The sequence below is a fragment of the Exophiala bonariae genome, assembly GCF_035927105.1.
Source record: "Exophiala bonariae strain CCFEE 5792 chromosome Unknown scaffold_46, whole genome shotgun sequence".
In the NCBI taxonomy this organism is placed as follows: domain Eukaryota; kingdom Fungi; phylum Ascomycota; class Eurotiomycetes; order Chaetothyriales; family Herpotrichiellaceae; genus Exophiala; species Exophiala bonariae.
In genome coordinates this window covers 60,933-83,711 of record NW_027042521.1, presented here as the reverse complement: position 1 = coordinate 83,711, position 22,779 = coordinate 60,933, and the positions used below count along the sequence as shown (strand labels likewise).

Genomic DNA, 22,779 nt, shown 5'->3' with positions numbered 1-22,779 from the left:
AACCAAAAATTGTACGAAGATCGCTTGTTTAGTTGAGAGGGTGGTTCTGGAGCCCTGGTCCAAGCGTGTAGCACAATATGTAAAGTGAAGACGTCATAATCCTTTGTCATTATTCTTCAACCTCTTTCTATGTTCCAACCGCTCCGCCAAATCTCAGCGCGAACATTCTCATGCTATGCGCGCCTCCAATTCACAAGCATGCCGAAAGCAACTGAAACCACTCTCGTGACCCCGGATCCTCCATTGGCAACCCCAGCCCTTGAGTCGCCCGAACTGCGATACTCGTACACGATCGCGCGCGGCGAAATGGGCGTGCTATCCTTCGAGCCGTACAAGAGCCTGATCCTGCCGTACTGGGCATTCCGAACAGTCCCAATCGCGCAGAAATCCGCGTCGGTGCTATGGACGATATTCGAATCGTACATTGAGCGCGGCGACCTGGTGGGCGCGGACATGACGCGCAAGTTCATCCAGATGGGCATGACCAGGGCGAAGCGCTATGCGAACCATAAGGGTGGGAGGAAGTATGGGAAGGACGGTGTGGAGTTGGAGAAGTGGAGTGATAAGGAGGTGGATGATGTGGAGGATGCGAAGAGGAGGGAGAAGGAGGAGGCTAGTAATGTCTTTAAGACCTATTGGCGGAGGTGTACTGCTTCCGAAGGGTATTTGAAGTTGAAGCGGGAGTGGACGCTGGAGAAGAAGGATTGGTTGAAGGGGCAGGAGCCAGGTGACTGAGTGTCGTCGTGACCGAGTGAGTGAGAGGTGCTCTGCTTGTCTGGCCGTCGATGGTCCCTCCAGTATTCGATCTCCGTCCGTCGATGGTGGAGGTGTTTCCCAGGTCGTTTTCGGTGGTAGTAAAAAGCACACCAATTGTTTGCACCAGCATCACAGAGAAGATCAGAGGCTTGTTTTCCACATCAATCAGAGGTCCTCTCGAAGCAGCACCCCCACATTTAAGCACCAACTCAAGATTTTAATGCCATAGTCTCGGTCTCTGCCACTTCAGTAACATTTTGATCCTGGACTGGTGGCTTCGACCCGTGCAAAGCCTCCGCAAAAGCAATCCACTCATCAACACCCTTGACAAAAGGATCATCCATGGCAGGAAGCTGATCGTGGCCCCACACGACAATCTCCTCGAAGTTGGATAATTCATCGAGAATCTTCACCGGCTCCGGCGGCTCGTCCTCCTCGTCTCGGATCTGGATATCTTCGTCGTCGTCAACCGTCATATACTGTGCTTTGGTCGTCGGTTGTGCCAGAAGTTGTTCTGTGGACTTGACTATCACGCCTGTGGAGCGTAGCGATTTTTCGATGGTCAGTTTTTCAGACCATGAAATTAATGATGAGCGGCCTAGCCTCCCGGGTGTGGGATAATATCAACTCACCTCGATAAGACTCCGGCAGCCTCAATACTCTTCCTCGTAGTCTCCGCCCCCGGAAATGTGATGTCCTCGTTGAGTCTGCATCTCAACGTATCAGCAAAACACTTCTTTGCAGAAACACGCAGCGGAATTCGGAATACAGAAATTCAAAAACACGAACCTTTCTCGGCTACAGGCGCCCAAAACCTCTTGGTGACTTTCGTAGGGCCATCGTGGTGGATTCGGCAGGGAAGAACATTGACAGTGCAGATGTCCTGCTGACTGGAATGTTGGCGAAGGGCTAGCATCGTTATTTGAACCCTCGATGTGTTAAGCTTCAGCAATCTATGAGAAACAGAGAAGAACTGATATCGACTTTATTGTACTCTGGTTCTGCTAGACATTGAATGCCAAAAAACTGGGTTAGTATGCAAACTCCTGACTGAATGCGACGCGTAAAGCGAAAGACGCGTTATCTTGGCGCACTACGTCATGGCAAGGCTGTCAGCCTTGCAGCCTTCTGCAACTTGGTTGATTCCAACCGATCTAGCTTGGAGCATACGGTTGGAACCAGTTCCTCCATGGTTGGTAAAAAAATCTAGACATTCTCAACCTACGTGAGATTGCAATTTCTACTACATGTTGTCGTCGAGAATGATCGACTATTCCTTACAGACATCACGATTCTGATTCTGATCCCAATAAATCAAGAGACGTGGTTCTTGAGCCTCCCTCTGCGCCGCCCCAAGTTCGAAAAATCGATTTTGTGTAGTGTACAACATTTGAATGACCTTCTGCACCAAATAGTGTGCCCCTTTTGAAAGAAATAACTCCGCGCCCCAGATTTGTTGCAATCGACGCACATGAAATGCTCGCTCAGTGTCTATGCCCATGGTTCATATTCTTTTCCTAAACTCGATGCGTTTATGTTGACTTCTCCTCGCAATCATACCGGGTGTTAATCATTTCGGTCATTAATCCTCGACGGCAGCTCGTGCTTGTCTTAAAGACACGAAAGGGTTCTTTGCATCATCGACCGGAATCCTCTTGACACCTTCTTTGTTGGTCGGCTTTTTCTCAAGCTTTGGGTCCACATCAGGTTTTGTGCCCGATATCGCGAGTTTGTCTTTCTGCCATTGTAAATCGACTTGTTGAAAAGAATCGGAAACCTTTTTGGAAAGCTCAGCAAGTTCCTTTTCTTGTTGTTCTCGCTCCCGTTTTTCGGCCTCCATTTCTTCCATGTGGCGGATGTCATCCACTGAAGGTTCATACAGATGCCAGACCGTGTAATGTGGGAGACCAACAACAGAGAATTTCATACGTCGTGCCATCTTGCCGAATCCCTCGGTCTCTGCATGCCTCTCGAAAGAAAAGGCTGGAAAGTGAACTCCAGCACGAGAGACTCGTGCTTTGGCTAGAATTGATACACCACCAATGCCATCAAGTTCCATTTCAACATCAGGATCTCCGTAAGGATCTCGTAGATAGGCCAAATGAGGTCGCCAAGTGGCATATTCTGCGTAACCTTCCACAATCACAGCATCCTCATCCAAGGTTTCAGCGAGAGCGATTGCTGTCTCGGATTCTTGCCAGGAGTTGAGATCGTAAGGTTGCTCACCACCGAGCCAGTCAGGTAAAGGACGCCAAATATCTGCTTGCCATTAGTAGAGCGTCTGCAGATCCGGGAAGTGGATAAACTCACTGGGTACTATTATATCACGATCATGTCTCATTAGATCCTCAATGATTGTGAAAGGACAAGTTTCCACATCCGCATCTCGCCAATACACCCAGCTGTGATAGGGTCGAAGGGCTGCGCTGAGCAGCCAATTGCGAGCTCGTGCCATTAATTTCCTCCTACTCGCCTGTGCAGCAAAACCATGACGGTTATCAACATCTTGTCCCACGGCTTGGCCAAAATCTTTGTGAATGACAGAAATCTCCCCATAGGGTTGTGTAGGGTCGGGGTCGGCCTGCAAAGCCTCGAGCATGTCTGTCAACATTTGCTCGGTTTCATCTTTGGAGTCGGACACCAAGAATGCAAGGTCAATGAGGTGATGTGGGTATGTGAAGTTCCTCAAATGTGCGAAGAACATGGGTAGATGTGGAGCGGCATCTCGAAGAGGAGTGCAGAGAAGAACTCTCTCCTCTCGTTCCCATCCCACCGAGGTGCCCTGGACATCTTCTAAATCATAGTATCGCAGTGTCTCGATGTCGGAATCAAAGACAGGAGGTGTAGGTGTGGAGGAAAGGGACAGGTGTCTTGTTGAGGGGAAGAAGAAGAGGACTAGTAATGCAACCGAGATGATGATGAACAGACCCAGACGAATGAGCCTATTGCGTTGGTTGAGGGCTCTTTTTCGAGGCTCGAAGCGGCGGCTAAAGGAGGGATCGGGTTTTTCATCGTCAACAAGATCCGTCATGCCCCAGATGTATTTACTTTCTAGGTCGGACTTGTCATGATATGGTTGTTCATCGGTCTTTTTGTTGGCACCATAGCCGTTATTGGTAGAGGCGTGAAGCCTGTTCATCCCTCCCAATCATCCCCTCTTTGGATGTCTCCTGCGTTGAATTTGTAGCTGGGGTTGCAATGGTAACTCGGAATGAGGTATGGAAGAACCGGCGAAGTTCTTTGGAAAGGTTGACGCGGAGATGGGGTGTTCGGAGGGCTCAGAGAAAAAAGACCAGGACTGCCAATGATGGTGGGATGAAGCCTGGTTCTGACAGTGACAAGATAATGCCAGGCTGTAAGAAAAGTTCCTGAAGGACGGGATGGTGGATCGAAGGACAGGTACGGAGGTACAAAGTGGGTAGACCACCTCGGGGCGGCTGTGTAATGCAGCGCAGTCGCAATTGCAGTTGCGGGTGCAGGTGCAGTTGCAGTTGCAGAGTGGAATTACAAATGGAGTCCACTGGCACGGTGACGTTGGCTGCCACAGAAGCTGTTGCAGATATCAAGTCCAAAGGCCAAGCAGCCCGAGTCTGGGGCAAGTGTGATCTAGTAGAATTGGCAGACACGGTTTATAGTGACGACGTTCAGATGAATAGAGGCAGCCACCTAAAGAGCCACCGAAAAGCCAGTCCTTGAAGGGGAGCACCTCGGAGTGCCTGAGAGAGCATAAATCTATTCTTATTTATTGGGAGCCAATGTGTTCAATGCAGCTGGCGTGGCTCGATCCACATTTCATCACTTGAACCAATCAAAAGTGCTTAGACGATTTAAACACTCGTCTAACATAACACTAGTGAATTAGTTGCCGTTAGCGCTTCTTCTGACTCTGTGCCGCCCATAAACTTCATTCTCCTATTTTTTGATTGATTGGGTGAATACCCTTAACTCGACAAACTTGACAACGTACCTATGTACTCGTATCCTTGGAACTCTCTCCTGACATGTGCATGACAGCCATGTTGAGGATTCAAGACCACCCTCAAGGTCTTGTGTATATACCTGTTGCTCGTGTTAAAGCACCCTATTATCATTGATCCATCTGTTCCTGTTCTCACTGCGAATGCAATTGGCCTCGAGGCTGTCCATGCTCAGAATAATTGTGCAGTGTCTGCTTATGATGCATCAATGTCTGATGGCATGGCGAACTTTCTGGAGGCACTCGAGGATGGGTACCCAGGCTAAGTCGTTCAACGCGGCAACGATACTTCAAAAGTACAGCCAAGTGCCCAGCTGCTCGCAAATGGGCTCGTTGATGAATCTATACCTCTTATTTGGTTATTTGAATTCCTCCAATGTACAAAACATCGTCAAGTGCAACAATGAGAAGTACTGAGTACCTCTGGCAGTGGTTGCTGACCAATCTTAAGCACGAGATTTATTGACTGCTTAAGACGAACACACGCAAGCTGAAAACATGGTGATGACAAAGCCACACCTCGTATTCGTTCCCTCCCGGTCAACCATCTCTGCTCCACACTAGCAAGCCATCGAGGTACATGTCGTTCATAGCAGGGATGCTACTGATCTTCACGGCGCTACAATTCTAGATAGGTAGGTTTTGCTGGATTGACAAATAATGGGTCCTCCTTTATCCGCATCACTATCTTTGCAAGATCGCTTTAGCTTGATGAGAGTATCAAGCCTTTACATTCTCAGACACCGCCCTGTGCCTGACAGGTCTTGTTGCTCGCTTCCACGCCTACAGATCGGAAAGTGCTCTCGAATCAACCGTACAGAAATTCACTCCTCTGTCCTGGAATGGTGATGGCGAGACGGAGAATATCCGTGGCTCGTGGACGTTACTAACAAGCTTCGAACTTTGCAGCTTCCAGCCGATGGGAATATGTTGGTAGGTTGAAAACAGTGGGTGGATACTTACATGATATGATCTCAAGGCATGCTGAAAGCCTCATGGCAAGCGGTAACGACATGTTGAGAAAGCGGCTCGTTCAGCAGGTGAGCATTTCAAATCATGTCCCATCGCCATGAGAAGGCAGAACCATTCTCGAGTATAAGTATATACAAGAAAGGAGAGAACAGACAAGATGGCATTCTCGAATCCAGCAACCATTGAACCTCCATGTTCGAGCACTTACAATTTACAAACCCAAGAAACAACCAAGACCGTCCACCTCTCACTATCCCAACCACAAGCATGGGTTCAATCACAGCAACACCACCAACCCAACACCCGCCCTCCCAGCTTTTCGCACCCCTCAAACTCGGCAATCTAACCCTCGCGCACCGCATAGTAATGGCACCGATGACACGCTTCCGCGCCAACGACGCACACATCCCCTCTCCACTAGCCGCAACATTCTACGGGCAACGCGCCTCCGTGCCCGGCACGCTGCTCATCACCGAAGCGACCTTCATCTCCCCGCGCGCCTCGGGCTTCCCCAACACACCGGGGATCTTCAACGGCGCACAGATCGCAGCCTGGAAAACCGTCACCGACGCCGTCCACACCAAAGGCAGCTACATCTTCCTGCAGCTCCAAGCCCTCGGCCGGGGCGCCGACGCCGCGCTCCTCAAGACCGACCCGGATGGCCCATTCGACTTCGTCTCCTCATCCGCCACCCCCATCGACAGCACACAACCCGTGCCACGTGCCCTCAGCACCTCAGAAATCAAATCCTACATCGACGACTACGCGACCGCGGCACGCAACGCCATGGAAGCCGGCTTCGACGGCGTCGAGATCCACGGCGCACTGGGCTTCCTGATCGACCAGTTCACGCAGGACGTGAGCAACCGGCGCGACGACGCGTACGGCGGCAGTGTCGAGAACCGCAGCCGCTTCGCGCTCGAAGTCGCGCGTGCGGTCGTCGACGCGATCGGCCCCGACCGCGTCGGCGTCCGTCTGTCCCCTTACAGCACGTTCCAGGGCATGAAGATGGCGGACCCGGTCCCGCAGTTCGTGCATTTGGTGCAGGGCCTGAAAGACTTGGGCATCGCGTATCTGCATCTCGTGGAGAGTCGGGTCGTGGGGAACGAGGATGTCGAGAGCCAGGATGAGGTCGTCAAGGCGGAGACGTTGGATGTGTTTGTCCAGGCTTGGGGCGGTGTGGGTCCCGTGCTGCTTGCGGGCGGGTTCACGCCTGAGAGTGCTAAGAAGGCTGTGGATGATGAGTTCAAGGGCAAAGATGTGGCGATTGTGTTTGGCCGCCATTTTACCGCGAATCCGGACCTGCCGTTCAGGATCGCGAATGGTATTGCGTTTGCGTCATATGATCGACCCACGTTCTATGGCGGGCAAGAGAAGGGTTATACGGACTTTGCTTTTAGTGACGAGTTTGTGCGGTTGCAGAGCAAGGCTTGAGAGGAGGTTATAGAGAGCTGTTGTGGGAGAACATAGCCCTGATACTAATACCAAGGCTATATGGACACCAATAGATCGAATCTACCATGTGGTTTTTTGCAATGTTACGTCTGAAGTATAATCATCATGTGTTGGATGTACAGCACACGTAATGCGGTGAATATCTGGTAGACTGTCGTTTAATCCTAATATCCCGTCATACTTGGGTTGAAGAGCGTACGGGAGCGGCTTTCTACTGTCCACCAACTGCACTCTATGTCTGTTCAATATGCGAATCACGTCCACTGGATATATCCTATATATTCGTTTCCTGTCAATCGAGCTCTCGGACTAGAGCACCGATCCTGCCAAATATGCATCCTTCGGCCTGGTCCACGTCTACAAAGAGTTGTCGGCACATGTGAACACACCCTTCACATTTCCAGCATCGTAGTCCAAGATAATGCTGTCAACAGAAGCCTGCAAACACCCCAGATTAGCTCGATTTCATGCCAAAGAGGAAAAGCCCAACGATAGGGAAAAACACTCGACTTACATAAGTTCCCGCCCCAAGGAAGAAAACCCCGACCAGGATGATGAAGATATTAACAATAAAGCCGACCCAGCCGCGGATCCCTCTCTTCTTGTAGAAACCCGGACCGAGATCTGCCTTCCGCATCCTCAGGTACGCAACGCCCCAGAAAATCCAGCCGAAAAACGAGTCAAACAGCGAGCTCATCAACGAGAGTAAATCGGCAAAGAAGGGAATCACCTCGGCGATGATGAATGCCATGACCCACGTGACGGCCAGGATTCCAGCCCATGTGGCCCAGCCCACGACCGTGTGGCTGGTCTTGTGGCGAGTGCCCTCGAAGATGCGGAAGAAGAGGAAGCGCGCGGACACCGAGGCGTACAGCACGCCCAGGAATATCAGCGTTGGGACCATGAATGAGAATGAGACTTTCTTGTAAATCTCGTTGCCGAGACTGCCGAATGCGGGTGCGGTGTTGTATTGGGTGCCAGTATATCCGTAGACTGTAGAGTTTGTTAGCATGCTAGCACTCTGTGAACCAGAAATCGATTGACGAGACACGTACCAATCCCACCGACCAAACAAAACACGACAATTTCACAAATCGTGACAAGCCACAGAGCCTTGCGGAAATCATAGGGATTCTTCATCTCGGCAATGAAACTGGGCAGGGTGATTTGGCCAATAAAAGTGTATGCGATGTTGAGGAAGGCATTCATGCCAGACACGAACGTGGTTCCTGCAAGAGGAATAGCCAGAACAAGTGGTTCTCCACCAATATTCTTGCCCGCGGCGTTGATAAAGTTGGGATCCGGGTTGTATCCAGCTGTTCCATGTTTACCCTCGGCACCGGCGAAAGCTGCAGCGAGAATCACGCTGATGAAGGTGAACACGGCTGAGGCTGCGGCGAGTTTGGAGAGGGTGTTGAACGTCCGTGGCATGGAGCAGACCCAGGAGATAATTGCGCCGATGGCCGCGAAGCCGACGGTGCAGACACTGTGTCCTATATGGTATGTTAGTTGGCAGTTTTTCCAAGGTAGCAGAATGGTCCATACCACTCATGGTGTTCAAGTAGCGAGAAATAACGAGCACATGCAATCCTTGGATGAAAGTGTTGTTGAGCAAGAACATTACTGCGGTGGCGTACCACGCCCACTTGGAGTTCCAGAAAAGCATTTGTCCAATGTCACAGACATCGCGTACTTCTGGGTGGCGCAAACAGAATTCCCTGTGCCCAAATTAGTTTCAAAAGGGGTTGAAATCATTGAGATAGAAGAAGAAGCATACCAAACCACTAGAGACGTATAAAGTACAAACCCAGCTTGTACAACCGTCAAGATAATTCCAGGTACCAGACCCAATACTGAATATGAATAAGGGAACGACATAATGGCCAGGCAAATATATTCGGAGAACAGTAAGGCTGCAGTCTTTTGCCAGGAGCAAGTCCTGTACTGAATCGCATCATTTGCTTCCATCTCGACGAGTTTACCGTACTCATCCACAGAACTAGCATTATCAGTAACGGGAATTTCGAGCGATTGCTTTGGCGGTGGACCAATTCTGCTCATTCGGCGTCCGTTGACTGATGTGGAGGTCCGTCTTGCTTCCAGATCGGCACCTAGATTTTGGTCGGGTTTGAGGACTCCTGCCTGGCCGAAGCCAGGTTCATCCTTCTCATTGATGTGCGACATTGTGTATGAGTGTGTTAGGGTGTAAATTGTTCAGAAGACCGATTCAACGCCACTTGACAGCGCGGATTGCCCGTATGAAACAGACAAAAAACAAAGAATCGATATCGATGAGAAATGCCGCCTTCATGTGAGTCGAGTTACGGTCAAGGTAACTTGGTATAGGAATATAGATCTCCCTCTAGTCACAGTACGGGATAAGACTTGGAATTAAAGGAAGAAAAAGCAAAACTGCGACGAACAGGCGCGGCTTTAGGGAAAAAAGCTGGTACGACCTTGCGGTAGCATGGCAAAGCACATCCCAGTAACCTGTGGGCCATGTTGAACAGATGAACCGACTGGTGACGACAAGCTATTCACGAATTGGCGGGATGGAAAGGCTGGCGATCACTGCAGTGGCTCGAAGCGAAAGAAACGCCATCCCTGGATGCGGGTCGTAAAGCGGGAAGGCGTTCAAGCCAAAAAAGACGAGTGGGGATGAATCAATAAGAGACGACCGGACCAGGCCCCTCTTCGAGCTGGTTGGTTTCCTGTGCATGTGGCGGGTGTGGGTGGTGAAAAGCCTGACAAGAATCTACACACTAGCAAGATCGATTAAGCATGGGTTGGGGGGACGAAAGTAAGTGTTACGGGGCAAAAAGCGGAAGCAGGATGACCTCACATGGAAATAGATGCACAGGAGTATGAGTATGAGTACCAGGCGAGTTGGACGGAAGAATCGACGACTTCTCGAGTGGTTTGGAGGCCTTGTAAGAAACTTGAAGGCTATGTCATACGATGTCATAGCTTTAGCTCGTCCCGCTCGTGCATTGAGAGGCGCCCTCTAAGAGCTTGGCATTCTCGGCTGATTGTATCCGTGATACTTCGAATAAAGACTTTAGAGGGGCCCGGTCGGAAGCAAAGGTGTCGAAGTCTAGCCCAAGGTCCTGAGAAAACATGTGAATTACTTCGCCCGAGTATGCAGAGGAGCAAGATGCATGGAAACCCCTTTAAAGGGGCCAAATATGTGAACTGGCGAGTTTACGTGAGAGATTTCCCAAGATGCCGTGGCACCGACCAAGCATGCCCAGCGCGGCCGACAAGAATCTCCAAGAATGCTTGGAGATTTCTTCATTTGAGCACCAAAAAAGAAGAAAAATTGGGGCACACGATCATTTCGTTACTGATCGCTTTGCAATTGGTTGTCTTAGCGATGGTGCAAGACTTGGCTAAACAGTCTCAATCCATCTTCACTTGTCCTCGTTCTCGTCGTCCTCCAGCATCTTTGCATAATCTTCCACTGAGGCGAACAATGGCAAGGCTTTCTTCTTGGCCTTCTCCTTCTTCTTGTCCGACTTCATCTTTGCCTTTTTGGCTGCCGGGCCCTCTTCTTCAGCCGAGTCGAATCCTGCAAAGTCCGAATCTTCGCTAGCCAGTGCGGGAGCTTCGCCGATGTCCATAAGATCATCCTCTGATTCGTCAAACAGTGCTGGGTCGATGTCGACGCCCTCATCGTCGTCGTCGTCTTGCTCCTGCCCCTCTGCATCGTCTGCATCTGACCCGTCCATTTCAGCTTCGAGCTCGGACAAATCCAGGTCGTCTTCACTGTCTTCGTCGCCCTCTATATCTGCTGGAGCACTTTGCATCATCGCCTTCCAGATTTCGTCTTCATCTTCAGATCCTTCATTGTCGTCAGAATCATGCTTCTTCTTCTTTTCCTTGCTCTTCTTGCTAGATGCATCTCCTAAGCTGGAGAAATACTTGTGGAAGAAGACATCTTCTGCTGCAATGTCTCCATCCTTCTTGACTCTGAATGCTTCGCTGTTCACTGGTAGTCTTCGCTGAGCGGCAAATGTACCTGGAATCAATACATTCTGTGAGTCACTAGCTGCCATAGGTTGCATAATTGATGAACCACGAAGCCCAGACACACCCAATTTGGGATTTCGGTAAACAAATCGGTCCAAAAAGTGACTGAGGGTATGTAAGGTGAGATCAGGTTTGCCTGGTAACTTAGCATGGCGCAATGCATGATCTGCACTTAGCGACACAGCAGGATGGAAATGTGCAAGGAATGGTAGAAGCTCCCAAACACAGCTGTTGTCCGCGTTGGCGTACTCGGGCGCACGTTTATGTCCGTCATATAACGATGCCTGAATATTTGAGTCGCTGACATTCGGTGCCTGAGTCCCATCTTCCTCCACGTCGCGGAAGACTTCTTCATCATCATCGTGATCTTCCGCTTGATCAATCAGTCCTGCCAAGGAGGGGAATGTCTTCTCAAGGTCTTGTAAAAGAAAAAATGCACCAACAACGAATGATGCATCGTGCAAGGATAATACTTGAAACAGACGCTTGATAAAAGCCTTCACTCTCTTGACATTCAAGTCAGCTTTGAGAGCTCGGTGTAGGAGATTCAGATATAATTGTTGCTTCGATGCAACCAGAAGACGAGGGTCGAGCAGTGATTCGTATAACACTCGGTAGAATCGATCATTGGAAGCTTTGTGAGTTGCGGATACCTGCTGTATCAGGAGCATCGCTTGGATACTGGTGTTGAAATTGGATGAATGTGTAACCTTGAACAGCGTCTCCAAATGATCGGAAAAGCTTTTCTCCTTAGACTCGGCATAAGGATATGCACGGTTGACACCAGTTAGGATAGCAGAAATGAGCTTCTCCCTCAACTCCTCTGCTTGTGGCTGAACAGTGGCCTTCGGTTTCTTGTTCCTCCTTCTCCGAGGGTTTCCCGCAGGTCCTGTTTCAGGTTCTGCCTTCTCAGGAACTGGGACCAGATTTGTTTCCGTATTCTTTAAAAGCGAAGTGAAGAGGCCGAAATAAATGTCTAGCAGCTTACTGGCGACTTCCTCTTCTTTCCCACTCAATGCTGTTTGATTGAGAGTCACAACTGCATAATATTTACCATGAAGACTTTGTCCTGGTCTGAAAATAAAATCCGTCTCAACCGCCGATACAACCACTGATTTCATTGCTGGGTGGGTGATAAGAAGCTGCATCAGTAGATATGACGCTTGTGATGCGATCTTCTTGATCGGATCTCCAAGCTTGTTGACCAACAATCTCAACAAGTTTGACTCTTGTTCTGGTCTTTCCTTTAGTAGTTCATACACGAAGCTGACTGCCTTTGACTTTGAAAACTCAATCTCATCGTTGCACCAGACTTCGAGAATCTTCAGGATTTCAAAATATTGTTCCTTCAGCCAATTCTCATAAGCCCAAACCACAAGGTGGTGTTCCTTCAGTCCCCTTGGGAGCTTGTCTCCTCTCTTCCAAGTTTGAGTCCTGTTGAACAGAAAGGGTAGAGTAGGCTGTGACGCGAAGGTTTGAAGTTTTCGTGATTCGGGCAGAAGTGAACCTTGGGCAAGAAGATCTTTGAGAGACCTCAGCACATCAACCGCCTGTGATCTGCTTCTCTTTCTAGCCAATCCAATAAGAGACTCCAGCGCCCGAACATTATGAATGGGAGACTCTTGAACAGCAAGGGTCAATGCTGAAATCTTATCAGACAGAGTACCTGACGTGATCACTGTGTTGTAGAAGGACTGTGAAGATGATTGTTGTGCTGATTTGAATTTCCGATTCTCTTCATCAAGGAGATGCTTGGCATGTTCATATAGCTCTGTTACTATCGCTGGAGACAACGAACCACGTAGAGTCTTTTCAAGGTTGACGTGTGGTGGTTCAACCTCAAACCAGTCAGGTTTCGGTTCACAGACGTATGTTGGCTGTAGCTCTCGTCCCTTTTTGGCTGACCGACGAGTGTCTTCCTCAATGGGAGTTTTCGCTGAGGTCATCTTTGCCTGTACTATACTCTCCTCAACTTCGACTTCGGATTCATCTGATGTTGACTCCTCGTCTTCCAACTCTCCCTGTGCAAGAGCAATTTCTTTCAGAATATTGTTCATGCCTTTTCCTAAGGCCGCATGATCCCCGGAGCCGGCAGTCTTGGATGGCTCATCGAGCAAACCTTCGACCTCTGAGTCGGAATCTGCATCGGCCAACAGGTCGAGATCTTCGGTGGTTCCTCCCAGCGCTTGGACCTCCTTGAAGAACTCTTCGTCTACGCCCTCTGGTACCACATCTTGTACAGTAGTCTTCGATGGTCGTGTAGTTGTTGAACCACTCTGCTTCAGCACTTCTCCATTGCGATCTCGTTTCTTGCCCCGCTCTGGTCCTGTTCGGTCCTCTTTATTCTTCCCCTGCTTCTTTTCTTGGGGTTTGTCTTTTGAATCCCTCGATTTATATGTGGCTCCTTTCTGCGAGAGAGTTTGAAACTGCGCTTGGATTTTACTCCGCAAATCTTTGAACGAGTCGTTCGAGGGAACGTCGGTGGGGTTATTCGCGGTATTGGGTTTTGAGTCCTTTATTGCGACATTGGAGGCACCGTGACCGCTGGATTTGGATTTTGACATTTTGCCTTGCACTGAGCACGTCTCAGAATACAAGTTAGTCAAGCTTCTTCCAATGTGGAACGGCTGCTCAAGAATTCAATATGGTCCAAATTCAAGGAAAAAATAATTTGGAGAGAGCGGAGCATGAAGTCGGAGTTAACCATTACCAAGGCCGAGGGACGGACGCTAATGGTTTTAGGGGCGATATTGGATCCCATAGTGAGTTGCTGCCCTACAATTGCTATTGCTGATATGGAAGATCAAATAGTATTCTCGGATCAGCCTCTTCTGCCAGTTGTATTCGACATTCGCATTGAACGCCCAAGAAGTCATTCGCCTTCAAAGTGAAACGATTATCTGGCTTGAAGCCCTGGCCGGTCGCACTGGAAGAAGCTGGGTTTCAAGCCTAGAGCTTTTGGCTCATCATTGAATTACGACTTAACACATGTGCTGATCAGAGAGTCTTGATGCCATCTCATCTAGCTGGCGGAGCTTCTCACAGAAGCGCCAATCGCCTCCTGTGCAGAGGCCGTCTAAATATACGACATAGCCATGTTGACTCCAGGCAAAGGATCAGCAAGATCTGGATCCCTCCGGTGAAGCTTAACCAACAAGCTGTTGTCAATGATGCCACAACACTTCTCACCAAAGCTGGTTATGTCAGTCAGGCATACGCTGGTATTTTCCATATGCTTCCTCTTGGTCTCAGAGTGCAAGAAAAGCTTGAGAGGCTCATAGACAAACATATGAAGCTCGTTAGTGCCTCCAAGGTCGCCTTATCCTCGATCTCTTCGCAAGAGTTATGGAGGAAATCCAAGAGACTTGGCAAGTCTTCCGAGCTCTTTAAATTCAAGGATCGCAAAGACACTGCAATGCTACTCTCCCCGACCCACGAGGAAGAGATCACAACATTAGTCTCCCAGTTTGTTCAATCTCCAAAGCAGCTGCCAGTACGGGTGTACCAGATTGGGAGAAAATATAGGGATGAAAGGCGTCCAAGGGGTGGATTACTCCGTGGACGAGAGTTCACTATGAAGGATCTGTACACTTTTGATCCAACCCTCGCGGATGCCCATAAAACATACGACCAAGTTAGAGCCGCCTATAGAAGCTTCCTCAACGAGCTGACTATTCCATACATCGAAGCTCAAGCTGACTCGGGCGACATGGGAGGCGACTTGAGCCACGAGTACCATTTTCCCAATGATGCTGGCGAAGACACGGTTATCACATGCACATCATGTGACATCGCAAGAAATGAAGAATACGTTTCGCGTAATACCTTCCCTCCTACGCGCATCGAATGCATCCCAGAGACAAATGAATCACCACTTGGAGCACGAGTGGTCCAAGAAGACTATCTCGGCCAACGCGGAACCGATCTTGTTCGAGCTTTTGCACAACGGCCAATTGAGGGTGAATCTGCAAGAGACGCGCCCCAAGAGTGGATCAACTCTTATGCCGTGAAGGCCGTCCTCAAAGATGCTCTGGACGTGGACACAGGTGTTGAAGAAGCTGCGGAGAAATTCGCTTCTTCCCATCGGAGCTCTGTTGGAGTCGACCAAACTCAAGCAGCGGACATGCACCGCATCTTCTACGTGCTTGACCAGACAGTGTCTCCTCACGAGATTCAGACCGTGTTGGCTGCTGATGTACGGCAATATCCAAACGGCGTGGAGTTTTTCATTGTGGACTCTAAACCCAATGACACTGCTCAAATTGATCTACTGCGACTTCGAGATGGCAATAATTGTCCTGAATGCAAGGAGGGCAAACTGAAAATGCACAAGGCCATTGAGATTGGTCACACATTCCACCTAGGCAGACGCTACAGTTCAGTTCTGGACTTCAAGATCCGTGAGGATCACGAAAAGAACAGCCCTCTGACCCCTGTGGAAATGGGCTGTCATGGCATCGGTGTAACCCGACTGATCGCAGCTGTGGCATCTTGTCTAAAGGACGAGAAGGGACTCAACTGGCCTAAGGTTATTGCACCCTTTGAGGCTATCATTCTGAGGTCTGATGAGTTCAAAGAACCGGCAGAACAGCTGTATGATGAATTGTCGAGTTCCGAGCATGGGGTTGTGGATGCTGTCCTCGACGATCGAGATGTCTCTCTACCATATAAGATGAAAGACGCAGATATGATTGGCTATCCTGTGCTGATTATCCTGGGTAAGGCATTCTCGAAAGAGGGCCTAGTCGAAATCCAGTGTCGACGACTTAAGATCAAGGAAAAGGTGGCGCGCGATCAAGTAACGAGCTTTGTTCAAGACGTGCTTGCAAGACTGTAAATGTAAGCGGTTGGACTGTACTATATGTTTAAATACCCCTCTTCTGTAACATAGAATGCCCGCTACAACTAGTGTGGCCTGTAGAAATCACATGGGTGAATGATTACAAAAGAAATCCTTCTCCGCCTTGGAAAGCCCGACCAAAGCTCGTAGCCTCGTGCACAAGGCTGCCAAAACCTCTCCCCACCAACGTCACCCAAAATATTTCCATACTACTGTAACTTTCTGAACACACCACCACTTTGCAGCCGCACTTACAAGTCCCAACTAGTCTAAGTCGCCTTTTGAAAACCACCAGTCCCTCCCACACCATGTCGCAATCATCAGGCAACACCATCGACCTAAATACTCTTCCCGCGCAGCAACTCTCCGCACTGCAACAGCGCCTCTCACAGGAACTCGAGCACCTGAGCACGTCCTACCAACGCCTGCGCGCGGCCCAGTCGCGCTTCAGAGACTGCATCCGCAGCATCCAAGACGGCATACAAGGCAAGAGCGGAGGTACGAACTCCCCCCTACTCACAAGAAACTGCACACTGCATGCACCGCAACCCACTAACCCGGCCTCCCACACCGCAGAAACACCCCTCCTCATCCCGCTCACAACCTCACTATACGTGCCCGGCACGCTGGCGAACCCGTCCCCCTCGCCGTCTTCCACGGCGAACAGCAAGACCACAAGCGCCGGCGCAACCGCGACCGTCCTCGTCGACGTGGGCACCGGCTTCTACGTCGAGAAGTCCACCGCCGACGCCGTCAAGTTCTATACCGAGAAAATCGACGATTTGAGTCGCAATCTTGCGGATATTGAGAAGGTGGTTGCAGGCAAGAATGATAACCTGAAGGTTGTTGAGGATGGTGAGTACATGGTTTATTTTTTCAACGTTCTGCGTTGCTTTCTTTGGAGGTTGCTGGTGTTTGCGAGACTTTTTGGAACTGACTTTGTTGGCTTCGTCTATTAGTGCTACGCCAGAAAATGTTGACGGAGGGTCAGGGTGGTGGTGGTGGTTCGAGGGCTGGTCAGTCGGTGCAGGCCAGTGCTGGATAAGAGGCAATATTTTGAGATGGTCCACTATGTGGGTGAGTTATATAGACCAGGAAGGCCTCTCGATGATCAGAAGAACATGGCACGACATAAACAAAAGAAATAAAAGCGACTTTGTCATCATGACATGTGCATTTATGATTGACTGCTGGTTTTGAGTCCTTGGACCTAGACTCGGGTCGATGGTGCTATGTGCTATCTATGATTTGGTCGTATGTGGCCCTCCGACCCTATTTGACGTGCTGAATCGAAGCGCGAAGCGTCAAATCTGAGAGTGCGTTTCTGAACGCATTTGCAGTCCGGGTTTGGTATGAAAATCATTCCATTCGAATTTGTTGCGAGAATGCATACTGGCTCTCAGACACGTGCTCCCCATTCATCGACATTCGGTCCCCGTGACCCACGCATGTCACTTAGGACGACGATGCTCTGTCTTCTTCGGTCGCTTGCTCCGTTCCGTTGGCTCCACTGCTTTCCGCAGCTCGAGAGTTCACAGCAAGCTGACGAATAGCATCACCCAGGAGTTCCTGGACCTCATCAACCTCGGCCATAAATCCCTTGAAGCCCTTGGGCAACGCCAGACCACTGGCATCCTCGTCTTCTGGAAAGAATGTCATGATAGATTTCTCCCAATCGACAACTTGTCCCGGTCTGACAGAGCCGAACTGACCCATCAGGTTGTCCCACTCAGGATAATAGTACACGGCATGCCAAGTGGAGCGTCGAAGAATGCCAGCTCGCTTGCTAGTGTTGTACTCATAAATGTCTTTTCTTCGGAGTTCGAAAACACCATCGGTCTCCTTGAAGCACCATCTCATCGTGGTGATCTCTGAGACCTCGCGAAGATTGGCCGTTGTGGGTGGGACCTTGACACGCATGCGTGGAGGTGCCTTGAGACCTTGGGGGTGAGGCTTGAATGAAACGTTGGTCTGAAAGGCTTGTCGTTCCCCAATGCTTTTACGATTCTCGTATAGTGGAAATGCGTCAATTGTGAATTGGAAGTCCGGACGCTCGAAGTCGATCATTGCCAGTTGAAGTCTGCCGACGACATCGTTGATAACAAGCCATCGCATTTCTTGGATTTCGTGATCAGCGCCGTCACCAATTGTACCGAATGTACAGTCCAGACGAATGAGAGAATTTGGTTCATGATCCCCACCAGCGAAGTCAAAGTATGCGCCATAAGTGACCTCAGGGCAGATGAAAGCGTCAAGAGAGTCAATAACATCGCTAAGATCTTCAATCCGACCCTGACGAACCGCGACATTGTTCAAGTTAAGTTTTGTGCGGCCTTGCGTTACCATTTTGTAGAAGTCTTCAAACTGGTAAGAGGGGGCTCCATTGGGTGGTTTTTGAAACTGGATGAAACCCAGTTCCCCGAAAACCAAGCGCATGCGAACATGTCTTTGTGAAATTGCGAGGGATTTCAGCGTGCGATCAAGGACTGATTTGATCTTCCGTCGGTTGGCAAGATGCTTCGCGACCTGCTTGCATTTCCATTCCTCTTCATTGGGATGTAATGCACCATGCAAGGTTGGGAGGTATGACTTTGTCTTTGGATCGAGATCAAGCAGTCCTACCTCCTCGCGATACATCCCAAAACTCGGATAACGAATGAGGTTCATCTTGACCAGCTGATCAGAACGTGAGACATACTCTCTGACGATGTTTGTGATTCTGGAAATGACAACGACAAGGTGTTTCTTTTTCGTAACACAAATCTTCATCCAGGAAAACTCACCAGGGACCTGGCAGAATTCGATTTTGCAGGAGAATTGAAGTCGTATCTCGTCGAGAGCTGCAGCATTGTCTCTACAAAATTCATTGCCGTCAAGCGTCTTTGACCACAGCAGGCCACCCTCGATCGGGTATTTGATATTTGCCGACTTCAGGGCCAGTGCAAACTGCTTTGTCTGTGACTCAAGTTCTTGTCGATGTTCCGCTCGACCGTCAACCGCAGCGCCCTTGAACCATGTGGCGTTACGCACTTGGCCATTGGGTGGCCCCCCTTTCAAACGCTCTTCCATTGCTGAAGTGTGTACTGGAGAACCATTTGGTCGACGACCAGACATTGGCGGCCGATGTCCATGAGCATTAGGATCTCGAGGTACAGCACCACCAGGTGTTCTGACAGGTGTCAGTCGAGCAGCATGAGTGGCATTGATTCCATCATTTTGTAACCCAGTTTGCACACCATTTCGCGGACCACTCAGTGTTGCATGCTGAGCAGCACCAATTGAACCAGGTTCAGCGCCATTTTGAACTCTTGTTTGAGAAGGTCTTGGGGCACCGTTCAACACTCCGTCTTGAATCCGGTCGAAGAGACCTTTCTGCGTCCCGTTTTGACTCACAATTTGATCTGTGCTCTGAGCTACATACGGACGATCGCGCTGCAGATTGGTCTGAGAACCATTTGATATACGTAGCTGTGGCGGTACGACAGGGGGGAACAGTCCAGGCGTACTAGCGAAGAGGCGTCCGTTATTACCGTCCGCATTTCCTGCATATGAGAACGCCGAACTCTCAGCTAGACTGGCTTCTTCCCATCCTAGAGATCGTCAGTTACCACGTCGCACAGTTGCGGAAGTGGGACTTATACTTTCGAGGTCAAAGCCATCGCCTTCGTGGCTGTACGAGTTAGACAAACCGAAGGACCGAAGGATAGGTGTTTGGACTCACTCGCTCATCCTGTACTGCTATCTCCAAATGATCCTCTCTGCTACGAATTTGAGACAGTCAGATGATATTGGATTGGAAGGAAGGTCATAACTTCAAGGATCTTGAGAGAGAGAAAGATTGACGAAGAGATGAGGTGGAAGAGAAAAATCCACCAACTCACGGAAATATAAAGGACTGCGTAAGACTAGACCCGTATAAAGTGATCCTACCATTGGTCGGCGACAACTTGAATGAGTCGCATAGATCAGGGTCCTTGCGTTCACCGACCTGCCTGGTTCCTGGCGCAAACAGAGGAAGTGTGATATCAAACACAAACCATGATGGGTGAGAGGGCGAAACGACGATCAAGGCACTTAAAATCAGGCTAAGCCGACCGGATTACTGAAAGAGTCGCCAGTATCATACATAGACAAGCCCTGTCCCAGATGTAAAGTCGCATCTCCCGCGGCTTCTGAAGTTCGTACCTACGCTGTTATCAAGTGGGTAACAAAAGTGAGTGAGGAGACGTTATTTTGTAGATTTCGCTGATTGGAGGGCGACGTTCACACCACGCTAACCAAACATGGTTATATTGGGAAACGCGTGTTGACGCGTCTGGCACGTGACTCGTCTTTTGGTAACAATATCTCTGGTCTCAAGCATCTCATCCATCTTCCAAGGAACACAAAACAAGTTTTCACATCCACAATGCAGCGACCAAAGAAATACTCCACAAAGGGTGGTATTCAACGAGAAGACTCCGACGATGAACTTGGGTATGAGGATCATCCATGGGAATGGATCTACGACTCAGACGACACCCCTCAGTCGGCAGGGGATGAGAATCAAAATCCACGGAAACGCAAAGCCAGCGCATTAAACGAATCGTCGAAATCTGGAAGCATCGTGGGTGCCAGAATGGGCTCGTTCTCTGTTCGTATTGGCGATGCAGTACTTCTGAAGTCGCCTGAGCAAGGGAAGGACTGGGTCGCTCTTATCTGTTCTTTTTCTGAGACGGATGAGGATGATGAGGATGAAATGTCGGTTTATGTCCAGTGGTTCTGCTCTCCAGAAGAGCTGGCGTTTGGCAAGAGATCCAAGATTCGTCCAGATATTTTGCCCAACGAGTCATTTATCACCACCGACTTCAACATGAACCCTCTCACTGCCATAAATGGGAGAGCAACTGTTTTGTCGAAAGATGCGTTCTTCGATAAGTATCCTGGTGGTTCTCCACCGAAGTCGAAGGCAGCCGCAAGTCTTTATGGTAAGACAATTCTTTGCCGGCAAGGTGTGAAGCAACGGACTTTGCGGTTCACTGAAGAATTCGTCTGGGATGAGATATATAACGGAGCTGAAGATCTGTTGTCTTTGATCGATTGGGTCAAAGACCAGACAAAGGGCAAAAAGCCTCGTCAAGAAGGAGATCATGATTATGAGGAGAGGAAACAGATTGAAGGAGATGAAACACCTGCCACGCCTCGAAAGCGCAAGAAGACAACAGCAGTATCAACGCCAAAGTCATCAGTCAAGGTCTCAAAATATACTACTCCAACTCACAAGCGAATAATGGTGAAAAGGCCCATTGAGATCACACCTCTCGGCACCAGGATTCTCACGCCGAGCCAGTATGCATCAACCCCCTACTCACATGCAAGGACAACTTTACATGTCTCAGCTGTTCCAACATCATTGCCTTGCAGGTCAAATGAGTTCAGCACGGTCTATTCGCATCTCTACTCCGCCATTGCAGATGGCTCTGGTGCCTGCATCTACATATCGGGGACACCCGGCACAGGCAAAACGGCTACAGTGCGTGAGGTAGTGGCATCTTTGCATCAAGCCGTGGTAGATGAGGAGCTAGACGACTTCAACTTTGTGGAAATCAACGGCATGAAAGTTACAGAGCCTCATCAATCATATTCATTACTGTGGGAAGCATTGAAAGGAGACCGTGTCAGTCCTCACCACGCACTCAGTCTGCTAGAACAAGAATTCTCGCATCCCAGCCCACGACGTATTCCCTGTGTCGTGCTGATGGATGAGCTAGACCAGCTGGTCACAAAGAACCAGAGTGTCATGTATAATTTCTTCAATTGGCCTGCTATGCGACACTCCAGGTTGATTGTGCTTGCCGTGGCCAACACAATGGATCTGCCAGAGAGAACACTTTCTAATAAGATCAGCTCGCGGCTTGGTCTGACGAGAATAACCTTCCCCGGATATACTCATACACAGTTGATGGAAATCATCTCATCACGTCTCGAAGGAGTTCCAGGGAACATCGTCGACCAAGATGCCATTCAGTTCGCCAGTCGAAAAGTCGCAGCCGTGTCAGGCGATGCACGCCGCGCACTAGATATCTGTCGACGGGCAGTCGAGCTGGCTGAGCAGTCTCGACCTAAGCCAATTCTGGAAGCAGGGGAAGAAGCAGAGGAAGACGAAACCCCTGCTGCCAACACGCCCAGCCGCAAAGGAAGAAATCAGACAAAACAGCCGCAGGACAAACCCGCCCCAGTGGCGGACAAACCGCTCCCGAGAGTGACGATCGCGACGATAAAGCAAGCCATCAACGAAGCCACATCCTCTCCACTAGCACAACATCTGCGCTCCGTCTCACTGAACTCGAAACTGTTCCTGGCCGCCGTGCTCGCCCGCCTCCGCCGTACAGGAGTTGCAGAGTCTACTTTTGGTGACGTGGCCATCGAGGCCAAACGTATCGCTGACACTGCTGACAGCGGCGTCATGCACGAATTTCTGTTGCTCGATAGCGATACGGAGAACCGGTCGGACATTCTGCCTATGGTCATGGGTTTGAGTAGTGCGGCGATGGTGTTGGTGGATGCAGGGATCATCGCCATGGAGGCTAGAGGCCGAGGTGAGAGAGCTAGTAAGATCCGACTGAGGGTTGGCGAGGAGGAGGTCAAGAGCGCGTTAATGGGGGATGTTGAGGCGAGAGGTTTGGGATTCGGTGCATAGTTTAGCTGTTGTGGATTTTAATATCACGATATATGTACTGTACTGTTAGACTCTTGGCTCAGCGCACGGTGT

At 49.7% G+C, this 22,779-nt stretch overlaps 9 protein-coding genes across 9 annotated transcripts; 5 read left to right on the top strand and 4 right to left on the bottom strand.

Annotated features, from left to right (window-relative positions):
- Nucleotides 1-198: 198 nt before the first annotated feature.
- LTR84_010622 (uncharacterized protein) lies at nucleotides 199-735 on the top strand (the record flags this gene model as incomplete). The annotated part of the gene is made up of 1 exon (XM_064854157.1): nucleotides 199-735. The coding sequence occupies one exon, from the start codon at nucleotides 199-201 to the stop codon at nucleotides 733-735; it is 537 nt and encodes a 178-aa protein (XP_064700264.1).
- A 1,603-nt stretch (nucleotides 736-2,338) lies between these two features.
- ANP1 (Mannan polymerase II complex anp1 subunit) lies at nucleotides 2,339-3,895 on the bottom strand (the record flags this gene model as incomplete). The annotated part of the gene is made up of 2 exons (XM_064854156.1): nucleotides 2,339-3,015; nucleotides 3,067-3,895. The coding sequence occupies 2 exons, from the start codon at nucleotides 3,893-3,895 to the stop codon at nucleotides 2,339-2,341; spliced, it is 1,506 nt and encodes a 501-aa protein (XP_064700263.1).
- Nucleotides 3,896-5,971: 2,076 nt separating this feature from the next.
- On the top strand, nucleotides 5,972-7,138 carry LTR84_010620 (uncharacterized protein; the record flags this gene model as incomplete). Its single annotated transcript, XM_064854155.1, has 1 exon — nucleotides 5,972-7,138. The coding sequence occupies one exon, from the start codon at nucleotides 5,972-5,974 to the stop codon at nucleotides 7,136-7,138; it is 1,167 nt and encodes a 388-aa protein (XP_064700262.1).
- A 378-nt stretch (nucleotides 7,139-7,516) lies between these two features.
- On the bottom strand, nucleotides 7,517-9,343 carry LTR84_010619 (uncharacterized protein; the record flags this gene model as incomplete). The annotated part of the gene is made up of 5 exons (XM_064854154.1): nucleotides 7,517-7,597; nucleotides 7,674-8,152; nucleotides 8,215-8,652; nucleotides 8,705-8,877; nucleotides 8,937-9,343. The coding sequence occupies 5 exons, from the start codon at nucleotides 9,341-9,343 to the stop codon at nucleotides 7,517-7,519; spliced, it is 1,578 nt and encodes a 525-aa protein (XP_064700261.1).
- Nucleotides 9,344-10,569: 1,226 nt separating this feature from the next.
- LTR84_010618 (uncharacterized protein) lies at nucleotides 10,570-13,752 on the bottom strand (the record flags this gene model as incomplete). Its single annotated transcript, XM_064854153.1, has 1 exon — nucleotides 10,570-13,752. One exon carries the CDS (start codon nucleotides 13,750-13,752, stop codon nucleotides 10,570-10,572), a length of 3,183 nt encoding a protein of 1,060 aa, XP_064700260.1.
- A 446-nt stretch (nucleotides 13,753-14,198) lies between these two features.
- Nucleotides 14,199-16,025, top strand: LTR84_010617 (uncharacterized protein; the record flags this gene model as incomplete). Its single annotated transcript, XM_064854152.1, has 1 exon — nucleotides 14,199-16,025. The coding sequence occupies one exon, from the start codon at nucleotides 14,199-14,201 to the stop codon at nucleotides 16,023-16,025; it is 1,827 nt and encodes a 608-aa protein (XP_064700259.1).
- A 311-nt stretch (nucleotides 16,026-16,336) lies between these two features.
- Nucleotides 16,337-17,073, top strand: LTR84_010616 (uncharacterized protein; the record flags this gene model as incomplete). Its single annotated transcript, XM_064854151.1, has 3 exons — nucleotides 16,337-16,526; nucleotides 16,605-16,883; nucleotides 16,988-17,073. 3 exons carry the CDS (start codon nucleotides 16,337-16,339, stop codon nucleotides 17,071-17,073), a joined length of 555 nt encoding a protein of 184 aa, XP_064700258.1.
- Nucleotides 17,074-17,483: 410 nt separating this feature from the next.
- Nucleotides 17,484-19,757, bottom strand: LTR84_010615 (uncharacterized protein; the record flags this gene model as incomplete). Its single annotated transcript, XM_064854150.1, has 3 exons — nucleotides 17,484-19,618; nucleotides 19,670-19,698; nucleotides 19,750-19,757. The coding sequence occupies 3 exons, from the start codon at nucleotides 19,755-19,757 to the stop codon at nucleotides 17,484-17,486; spliced, it is 2,172 nt and encodes a 723-aa protein (XP_064700257.1).
- A 679-nt stretch (nucleotides 19,758-20,436) lies between these two features.
- Nucleotides 20,437-22,707, top strand: LTR84_010614 (uncharacterized protein; the record flags this gene model as incomplete). Its single annotated transcript, XM_064854149.1, has 1 exon — nucleotides 20,437-22,707. One exon carries the CDS (start codon nucleotides 20,437-20,439, stop codon nucleotides 22,705-22,707), a length of 2,271 nt encoding a protein of 756 aa, XP_064700256.1.
- Nucleotides 22,708-22,779: the final 72 nt, after the last annotated feature.